Raw genomic sequence first — 10,427 nt, forward strand, 5'->3', positions numbered from 1 at the left:
GGGCCCTGACTCCCTCCACCTACCACTCCGCCAGTGGTCTTTGGCAGACCTCCCCTCTCTTGGCCAAGGCCCTTGTGCTCATAACCTTCAGACTCCAGGATCCACCTCCAGGCACTGCTCAGCATGGTGGGAGTGAGGCCTAAGAAAGGAAAAGGAGGCAGAAGGCCGGGGAAGGCCTGGAGCTGGCCAGGAAGTGAACAGGTTGTAAGCCCCAGATTCAGGTGGGAAGATAAATTGTGTCTACCTCTACACTCACCTCTCTCTGGTTGGACTCAGGACCTTACCCCTCTCACTTATGTGCCCTGGGATGAGTGCAGGGATCTGAAGGGACCAGGCAAGAGCAATGACCTGCATTTTCTGAATGCCTAAAGAGGCACTGAACTGCCAGGAATAAGAAATAACCTTGACTTGGAGTACTATACTGCCAAAAAAAAAAAAAAAAAAGAATGGACAGGCTTTAAATGTACTGATGTGGAATCCTGAACGAGGCATATTAAGGGAAAAAAGCAAGGTACAGAACTGTGTGTGGAGTATACTATGAACTAAAAGTATAAACATATGCAGAACCCAGCCCCTTCTCACCACTGCTACTACTGCAAGCCTGCTCTGAGGCACCGACACCTCTGGCCAGGATTGTGCCCATTACCTCCTAACAGGTCTCTCCTATGCCACCCTTGCTCCCACTAAGTCTATTTTCAACACAGCAGCCAGTGAGAGCCTTTTAAATGAAAAATCAGTTCATGCTCAATACCCTGCAATAACTCCTCCTAAAGTCTAAAGTTCTTACCATGGTTTACTAGGTCTTCTGCGACCTGCATCTGCTCAGCTCAACTTTTTCCTTTTTCCATAGTAGCTATTGCCTAATAACATCTCTAAACTTTTTATATTTTATTTTCTGTATCCACCCACCAGAATGTAAGCTCCAAGAATACAGGGATCTCTTTTGTTCATTGCTGTATTCAAAGCACCCATATTGGTAGAGAGCAGATGCTTAATATTTGTTAAGTGAACGAATATGCAGTATATGCATAGACTATTTCTATAATGCTCTCCAAGAATCTGGTAACCATGGTTACCTCTAGGGAGGAGAACTGGGGGCTGGAGGATAGGTGTAGGAGGGAGCTTTACTTTTTACTATCAGAATCCCTTACTCTAGGCATATATTAACTTTACAAAAAGAAAAATAAAATAATCCCAGAGAAAAAGAGTTAACTAAGAAGAAGGCTGAGGAATAGCTGGTCCCTGGGAATGAGGGGAAGGCTATGTACACCATCTCCAGGCCCACACTTCAGGAGAGAGAGGGGGGCAATAATTGAGCCCCAAGCAGGGCCAGGGAATGATGGGTAGAGATCCCAAGGATGCTTTGAACTGGCCCTACAGCCGGCTCTGAGGTTATAAGGGGCCGTGAGTGGCAATGTCAGTAACCATGAGTAAGCATGCGCAAGACAGTGTAAATGGCTCATGTGTACCTACCACTGGGGGTAATTCAAGGAAAACAATTGTTGGTGACTTCCAGGGGGTAAAGAGTTGATTCTGTTCCTTCTGGTTGTGTCCTGTGATAAGCCTGACTTGTGTGGCCCTTCTTGCAGTGCTGTGAGCTGGAGGAGCAGGGCCTCACCCCTCCATGAGCTGGGGACTAGCACCAGCCCAGGGCTTTCTCCAAGATCCTCAGGGGCAGGAGCTGGCTAGGCTAGATCTCTTATTTGTGTTCCCACCCTAATGCACAGGGCCTCATAAAAGACCCCACCTAAGCTGGACCCCTCCCTACCCACAGGTTGGGAGGAACCCGGCCTTTCCACCCCCCCTGCTCAGGCACCAGTGAGTCAGGAAACCTGACTTTCAGTCTCAGTTCCACCCAGGACAACCTCCTTCCCTCCCTGGTCAGCACGCTGGCTTCAACACCCTTCCAGTGCTGACTTTTTCTGATTCCCTTTTGGACACAGAACTTTCGGCCTCAAGTCCTATTTATTATACATGTAGTTCAGGGATTCTCAGAGATATTAGGGGGCAGCCCATTCCTGGCACTACGAGGATATAAGATCAGCCACTTGGGCCAGTGGGCTCACTGTGCCAGGCTTGGAGGAGTGCCAGGTCCTGCAGCAGTCTTACTGGGGTTCTGGCCAGCAGGCCAAGGCCCCGCCCACCAGAGGCCCACCAGAAGTGGGGGCTGGGAGCGAAGGCCCACAGACGAGGCAGATCTGACAGATGGCACCAACTCCAAGCAGGATCCAAACTTCACTTGTTTGTGGCCCATTCTTAGTCAAGCGCAGCTGGCCGCAGGCGTCTGGATGGGGTTTGGGCTGAGCACTAAAAAAAAATAAGAAAGCTGAGAGGCAGGCTCTTCCACAGAAGCTGCAGCCATGCCTCCTGTCTGTTTGCCCTACTCTGCTCACCTGGGCGACACCAGCTGTGCTGCTGGTGGGGAGGCAGTTCTCTGCCGCCATCAATCCAGCAGCTCCTTGATACACCAGCAGCAGAGGAGGATGTAGGCAACTTCCTTCAGGGTGCGCTGCAGGCTCTCCCACCTGGGGCCCATCTTTACAACAGGCACTCGGAGCCCAGGGTCTGGCAGGGTCCCTCCAAAGGAGAAGGGTAGGGCCTGGGCTAGGGGCTGTGTCCGGGCCTGCATGTGGGCAGCAACTCTGAGGAAGGGTGTGGGAACTGCCGCTGGTGCCTTTTATCAACACTGTTCCCACCCCCACAGGCCTCATGACTACGGGGACAAAGGCCCCAGGGTCTAACACAGGGAAGGTTCTGGGCAGGCGAGTGGGCTGAGTCAGCCCCTGTGCACTGCGATGAAGATGGAGGAGGGGTGGGTTTAGGAGGGGGATCTGGCTGGCCACTCCATCTTTCATCCTCCACAGCCAGGGCAGCTCGGCTACCTTCTTCCAGCCTGAGCCTAGAAACCTCAGGTACCCTCAGTGGTTGGCATTCAGTCAGAATCACCAATGAGGACTCCCTTCCAGCCCCAGAGTGAGTACAGCCAGCTCAGAGCCGGCAAGGCACGGCCCACTCTGCTTTTCCCATCCCTCTGGAAGCAGGAAGACACAGGCAGAGCAGCAGGCGCGTGAAAGGAGGGGCACAGTTTATTACTGAGAGGTTACACCCAGGGCAGCCTTCACTCCTCCTGGAGTGGGCAGGTCACATGCGGGAGTTCCGCTCTTCATCTTCATTCTCAAGTAGATAGGCTGGACGGTAGGTGGGCTGTCCTCCAGGACCCAGGCACTTCAGGGCTGGGTTCCGCACTGTGTTCTCCCGGCTCCCCAGGGACGTGTAGCTGGAGCCAGGAGAGTAGAGGGCGAGTGTGTGGTGGGATGGCTCTCCCTATCTCAGCACCCACACATTCCCCCCACACCCATTCTCTTCCAACACCCTTACCCTTGGTCATACAGGATACAGTATGGGACAAACAGCTGACGCAGAAAGTCCCAGATGTCTCTGTAGGTCCAGTCCTGGGAGGTCAGAGTCAGAGAAGAGTCACAAATACTGCCCTCTCCCACTCTACCCCCTCCTGCCTGGGAAGAGGACCATTCAGGGCTCTTCTGCTCTGAGGCCCTGCTATCTGATTCGCTGGTACATCTTGCTCTGTGTAGGCCAAGCAATGAGAAAGAGAAACCTTCATCCTGTGCCCTCTCCACCCCCAATCCGCCCGCCACTGGCATGTCGGCTCCCAGAGGACAGGGAGGGGCCATGTCTGTGTGAGCCAGGGCTGTCCAGTAGAATTTTCTATGATGATGAAAATGTTCTCTTTCTGTGCTAACAAGGCAGGCACTTGAAGTGTGGCTAGTGCAACTGAAGAACTAAATTTTGAATTGTGTTTAATTTTAAAAATTGAGATATTGAATATAATTCACATGCCATTGAAATTCATCCTTTTAAGAAATACAATTCAGTGGGGTTTTTTAGTCATTTGCATTTCAATTATGATTTGAGTGTAAATAAATGGCTAACGGCTGCCATATTGGATAGCACAGGTCTAAGTCACTGTTCTGTCCATCATAAACAGCACAGTGCCTGCCACTGAATCAGAGCTCAACAAACATTGGTCAAAGGGCTGAATGAACAAATAGTACACCTTCCTTAGATGACGAGGCCCCTACATCCTCGCCTCAGGCTCCAATGTCCTCAGCTCAGAGCGCTGAGGTGCAATGACTGACAGGGGACATGAGACTTAGGGCAGTGAGTGCTATCCTGCAGTACCAGCAGTGGGTTGATGCGCATGAATGAGGGCCAGCCTGGGTCGGTGGGGCTGAAGGGGCAGAGGCTGCGGGAGTAGGGGTCCGTGCGGCGGGTGCCCATCAGGGCGGCCTCCAGCTGGGGGTGCTGTGCCTGCACCTGGCGCAGAGCCTGCTTCATGTCGCCCTCAGCCTCCAGCACCTGCAGATTGTACCTGAGGAAGGGAGAGGGCTGAGGGTAACAAATGGGATCTGCCAAGCCCATCTTGGAGCCCAGGCCACCAGGCCCCCAGTACCTTTTGATAGTGTCCTGTAGAAACCGCTCCAGCTCGGGGAAAGGGGAGATGCCACGGATATATAGGATCTGGAGGGGTTCTTGAGTGTCAGGGTGCTTCCTGGGAGCGGGGAGAAACCACAGGCTTGCCATCATGGGCAGGGAAATGCTCTCCAGAGAGCTCTCGCTGTTCTCCACAGCCCCTGGGATGCACACCTTCTCCTCCTCCCCTTTCCTGTCGTTCCCATCCATCAGAACCTACTTCCTCCGGGAAGCCTGCTCTGATCTTTCACTTCTCAAATCTACAGCACACACCCATTCCAGGTGAGAATCCCCTCCTCCGTAGGACCAGGACCTCCCTGTGGTCCAGGATGGTGGCTTGCATGTCCTCAAGGGCCAGGCATGTGTCAGATGCTCAATAAACATGGTGAGGGGATGGAACCAAGAGGTCACTGTGGCTATCTCCCTCCCCAGAACCCACCCAGATACCCTCTTCCCTCCCTGCTTCCTAAGATGGGGAATGAGACGATGGGGAAGATCAGGTGTCCTGGTACTTCTGGGCTCTTGCTTTCAGGGGATGGGCTCACCTCTGCACAGCTGCGTGGAAGAGGTGCAGGAGGGCAGTGCAGTCCTTGCCCCCATTGAAGCCCACACAGAGCTGGGTGAGGCTGTACTGAGCCAGAGCAGTCTCAATGGTCTGCAGGGCGCCTGCTACCTTTTTCCCCAGAGAAGACCCTGCCGGACAGGTAGCGGAGAGACCATCAGACAGACACATATGGCAGAGGGGTCACAGCACCCTTGTTTAAAACCCTTCAGTATCTTCAAAGTGTTCCCAGGATAAAGTCCAGATTCCTTCATGCTGCCTAGTAGGCCTGCAGAGTCTGCTCCCTGCCTGCCATTCAGCCACACCTCATCTCAGTGCCTCCCGTTCGGGGTCCTGGTTTCCTTCCATTCCCTTAAACCTCCTGTTAATTCCTTCTATACCCTTTCCTGGTGTGGCCAAATCTTCCTTATCACACAGCTTATATGTCACTTGCCCAGAGAAGCCTTCTCTGACTGCAGTCAAAGGCTGATCTCTTGCTGACATCTCACGCATGATTACCTGTTTAGTGCCTACCTTTCCTGTTAAACTACTGGTCCATCAAGTAGGGCATACATCTGCCCTCTTGAGCTATCTCCCCACCCCCTGTCACAGTGCTGGTGAAAGTGGGTACTCAATCAACATTTATTGGAAGAATGAATGAATCAACTTAGCTATCCTCTACCTTCTCCTGGATTTTTGGGAAGCCTCCCCACAGAAAGAAAATAAGAAAGAAAATTGCATCTGCCTGATAATGGGGCACTCTGCTCTCTGGGGGATACCCCCTATTCCCGCATTCCTGAGAACTGTGGTCTGGCGCATCTGCCCCTCTCTCAGGAGGCCCCTACCTGACTTGGAGAGTTTATATACAGCCTCGCTGGCCTGCTCTATGGCATTGGGTGTGTAGGGGACCAGTGATCCTTGAGGCAGACGGGCAGTCAGGTAGGCCACGCATTCTTCCAGGGGCGCTTCTTCCTGTGAGTCCAGCGTCAGCTTCACCTGATAGTAGTTGCTGTTCCAGTCAGGGTAGGAGCCCAGGCCAAGCCTGTGTCCAAAGTGGGCCTGAGCCTCAGCCAGGATGGGGGCAATCGAGGCCTCATCAGCTGCCACATACAGCTCCCGCAAGTAGAACTGAACGGCTGTGTTTTGAAACAGTCCCTTCAGCCCCTCCAGCACCCGCCGCAGCAGCTCTGGAATGCCTGGGAAGAGGTAGACATTGCGGACCGAGACCAGTGGGAATCTGAAGGGGCGGCCGGTGTGAGGATCTGTGCCATAATGCAGGCGGGCGGAGGAGGGCACCAGTGACAACTTCTCCGAGCCCGCCCTTCCTAGGGCTTTGATGGCTGCTTCCAGCTCAGGGTGTGGCTTGAGCTCATCCCCAAAGGCCTGTGCTACTGCCTCAAAGGTCACATCATCATGAGTGGGACCAATGCCCCCTGCTGTGAGGACATGGGTGAAGCGGCTGGAAAAAGAGGTGACCTCAGCAGCAATGGTGGCTACTTCATCAGGTACAACAGAGACTCGGCACACCTGGACCCCAAGGGAGCGCAGTGTCCGGCACAGGAAGTAGGTATTAGTGTCCTGAGTGTGGCCCTGGGAGACATGAGATGGGGAAGATGAGAATGTCAGTGCTGTGGGATGAGGGGCACAGGGGGCAAGGACAGAAGTTGCATCTGCTTGCCCCGACTGGTGTGGCTCAGTGGGTTGGCCATCATACCAAAAACCAGAAGGTCGCTGGTTCGATTCCTGGGGCACGTGCCTGGGCTGGGGGCCAGGTTCCTGGATGGGGGCATGTGAGAGGCAACGATGTTTCTCTCCCTCTCTTTCTCCCTCCCTTCCCCTCTCTCTAAAAGTCGATAAATAAAATCTTTTTAAAAAAGTAAGAAAGAAAGTTGCATCTGCCTGATAATGGGGTCTCTGCTCTCTGGGGAATACCCCCTCAGGCTGCCAAGAATTCTGGATGGAGCACAAGGGTGGGAAGATCCACGTGGAGTCAAGGATGATATATCTCGTGCCTTCATCTCTGCACAGTGACCTTGACCTCATCTATACTTATTAACTCCATTATCAATTCTATGTGGACAACTCCTCCGCTTTCTCACCAACCTGACAGTCTTGGTCCCCTGCCTCCAAGTGCCTATTGGGAATCTTTCCCCCATCCCTGGCTGTCAATGGCATCTGCGGACACTGTCTGTAGCCACTCAGGCCCTTTATGCTGTCAACTCTACTTCTGAAATGTCTCCCCACCTGCTCTCTCCTCTGACTCTACTGCCTCCAAGTAGGTCCTTGGCACCTTTCACCTGGATAGTTGTAACAGCCCCCTGGCCAGGCTCCCAGCCTCCAGCCACAGTGCTCTGCCTGGTGCCTCCTGAATAACCTTCCTAATGTGTCACTGTGATTGCATCACCCTTGGGCTCAAAAGCCATTTGTTGTTTCCAACCGTATACAGAATAAAGTTCAAATTCTTTTGCAGGATATTAGAGGCTGTCTGTCTATGGTGTGTATGCAATCTTCTTTTCCAACCCCATCTCCGCTACTGCTCTGCAGAGTTTAGTGGTTTGAGTGGTGACTCTGGAGTAAGAGAGAATCAGGTTGGGAGTCCATCTTCCACTTCCTAGCTGTGTTACCTTGGACAACTTTCTCAACTTCTCTGGGCCTTAGTCTCGTAATCTATTAATTAAGATTTATAATAAAGTACCAATGCCATGGGGTTGTTGTGAGGATCAGTAAAATCACATATGTAATGTAATGAGACCACTGCCAGGCCTTAGTAAGCACTCAAAATATAGGGGCCACTGTTACAAGTACAAACCTGATATCGACCATGACTTCCGGATCATTCAGAAGGGTTTTCTCCTTTCTAGTACTTTCCTTCTATCTCACTTATTCACTCAGCCGAGTGCCTTGGGTCATTCCTCAATAGGTTGGATTTAACACTTAAACAATACATGCACCTGTACCTCCTTTGCACATTGGACTCCTTGTCATTTCTGTAAATCCTCTCCTCCACCCTAGCAATTTGTGGGGACATTACTGTAAGTTTTCCAACAGAATAATCGAAAAGATGAAGGCCACTTTTCCTCCACCATACTGAACTCACTCCAGGATCCTACTGCAGCAAGGGGGCCTGCACCTTGGTTCACCTCTTTCAACACAATGTGAAGCAGACTCTTAAAGGCAGAAGAACCCCCCTCCCGCCTCTTCTGTCCCAGACACACCTTGAGGATCTCATCTCCAACGATGATAATGCCCGCCGTCACGCTGCGCCCTGGGGGAGGTTCAGAGGCCCTAGATGCCATGGTTCTGCCTTCTCTTCCCCTCTGCAAGGCCCTCCAGTAGCCACCCAGACCCCCAAATAGGGGTCGTAAGCACGGGAGTCCCGCCAGATCTAAAGGGCACTGGGGGCCATAGCCTGGGAACAGGGGGTCCGGGGTCGAGGGAACCTAGAGGAGCCAGAAAGGACAATAGGGCAGAGCAGGAGTGCATGGTCTTCCTCACCAGGTCCTTGACAACTAACTCCTTTATCCCCTGCCTCTTTAATAAAAATGTTCTCAAATCCCAGCCCATGCCTCTTTAAACGTTTTCTAAGCATGACTCTAGTCTTATTAAAATGTCCTGCTCTTCTAAGAAGCTACCACTTTTAAGGTCTTATGTCTGCGGAGCTCGTTACCACAGGTCTGCTCTATCTTGGGCACCTGCATCTTTAAATGTCTTTTCTCTTTGGGGCACCTGTCCCTTTAAATGTCTACCTGCTCCTGGGGCTGGGCCTCTTTAAATGCGTTCCTTCCCTCCACCCCGACCAGAACTCAGCCACCTTCTGCTGCAGAAGAAGGCACCCTTGCTAGCCCGGAATCCCGTCTCTTCCCACCACTCTCCGGACTACGAGTTCTTTCATGTTCTTACCTGCTTTTGGCCCTTTCAGCAGGTCTTTACCTCTCTCCTTTTCTTCTGTCCCAGGGCAGCTTCCGTACTCACAGTCCCGCCTTACACCCACATTTACCTCATACTAATTGGTCATTTTAGCTGTCGCTCAAACTACCTCCACACGTCCATTGGTGAAGTCGACTGTCGCTCGCGAGCCTGAGTCAGGGGGTGGGAACAGTGCTGGGTTGTTATTAGCGACAATCACGTTGTCACTTCTCACCCGGAAATGTGGAGGCGGGGCTCCGAGCCAAGGTTGGGGAGGTGGTGGGAGTTGGACGAGACTAGGGTGTGAAAGGGAGTGCGGTGGCGGGAGGTCTGGGGCGCGAAAGGAGCAGTGAGGTGCTCTAAGGATTTTTGGGTGCTCCTATCTGCTGCTGGAAATAAAAGCTTGACTCTAACCTTCGTTCTACATTCAGATTCTAGTCTGCATGGCTGTTTTGATTAATCATATCTCTACTATAGGCTAAAGGGTCAGGGGCTGCTACTGGTGTCAGAAGGGATTTTATATTGTAGCAGAGGGACAGCAAGAAATGTCAGCGTTGCCTGTGGGGTAGGGAGATCCTGGAGGTGAGCTTTTAGTGTGTACAACTTTCATTTGTCTCTTTTTTGAAAAGACTTTATTCATTTTTAGAGAGAGGGGAAGAGGAGAGAGGGGGAGAAATATCAATGTGGTTGCTTCTCACACACCCTATACTGGGGACCTGGCCCACAACCCAGGCATGTGCCCTGACTGGGAATCAAACTGGCAACTCTTTGGTTCTCAATCCACGGAGCCACACTATCCGGGGCTGTCTGTTTTAGATGATAAAGCTAATTAAATCTCTTTGACAAGGTAAACCCTTGCCCCACCTTGCCCCTGATGATGCTTGGTTTAAACATCACCTCTCCCAGTTACTGCTCTCGCAGGTACAGTGACGGCAGAGGCAAGGGAATGCCATGTGTCCACTTTGGACCACTCTACTAACTTACTCTCATTTCAGTTGCCTTTGGTCTAAAAATACTTCTTAAACTTTAATCTTCATACCACTCATCTGGGGACCTTGGGTGGGGCCTGAGAGCTGCATTTAACAAGTTCTCAAGTCATGCTAATGCTACTGGCCTGTGGACTTTGTTTTCTGTGGCAATGATTTAAAATTCATTCATCACTGGGAGGACTGCTGAACCATGCCTGACCTCATTTGACTTCCCTAAAACCCCTCTAAGATAGATATGACACATGTTTTACACAGGGCAACAGGCTCCAAAAAGTGAAGGGAGGTCACACGACCACCACAAAGTGAATGGAAGACCCAGGTTTTGAGATTATTCTTTCTCAAGTTATAAGCATGGAGTTTTTCCAAATAAAAGGACTTTATTTAGTCTTACTTGCCTCATTACATAAGCCATGTGTTCCATTGTCTTTTTTAAAAATTTATTTTTTAGAGAGGGTAAGGGAAAGGGAAACCTCAATGTGTGGTTGCCTCTTGTGCTCGCC

The 10,427-nt window shown here is 51.5% G+C and overlaps 2 protein-coding genes across 2 annotated transcripts; both read right to left on the reverse strand.

Moving 5' to 3' along the window:
* Window positions 1-1,946: 1,946 nt before the first annotated feature.
* On the reverse strand, window positions 1,947-2,914 carry LOC123804722 (lens epithelial protein). Its single transcript, XM_045817143.1, has 2 exons — window positions 2,394-2,914; window positions 1,947-2,307 (listed from the first exon to the last, which is right to left on the reverse strand). Exon 1 carries the CDS (start codon window positions 2,627-2,629, stop codon window positions 2,444-2,446), a length of 186 nt encoding a protein of 61 aa, XP_045673099.1. The 5' UTR covers window positions 2,630-2,914; the 3' UTR covers window positions 1,947-2,307; window positions 2,394-2,443.
* Window positions 2,915-3,064: 150 nt separating this feature from the next.
* On the reverse strand, window positions 3,065-9,069 carry FLAD1 (flavin adenine dinucleotide synthetase 1). The gene is made up of 8 exons (XM_045817142.1): window positions 8,933-9,069; window positions 8,248-8,472; window positions 5,878-6,622; window positions 5,037-5,184; window positions 4,472-4,570; window positions 4,201-4,390; window positions 3,379-3,452; window positions 3,065-3,277 (listed from the first exon to the last, which is right to left on the reverse strand). The coding sequence occupies exons 2-8, from the start codon at window positions 8,326-8,328 to the stop codon at window positions 3,142-3,144; spliced, it is 1,473 nt and encodes a 490-aa protein (XP_045673098.1). The 5' UTR covers window positions 8,329-8,472; window positions 8,933-9,069; the 3' UTR covers window positions 3,065-3,141.
* Between the last annotated feature and the right edge of the window lie 1,358 nt (window positions 9,070-10,427).

This window comes from Phyllostomus hastatus, unplaced genomic scaffold, assembly GCF_019186645.2.
Source record: "Phyllostomus hastatus isolate PE091 unplaced genomic scaffold, TTU_PhHast_1.1 phas_scaffold_216, whole genome shotgun sequence".
Lineage (NCBI taxonomy): Eukaryota > Metazoa > Chordata > Mammalia > Chiroptera > Phyllostomidae > Phyllostomus > Phyllostomus hastatus.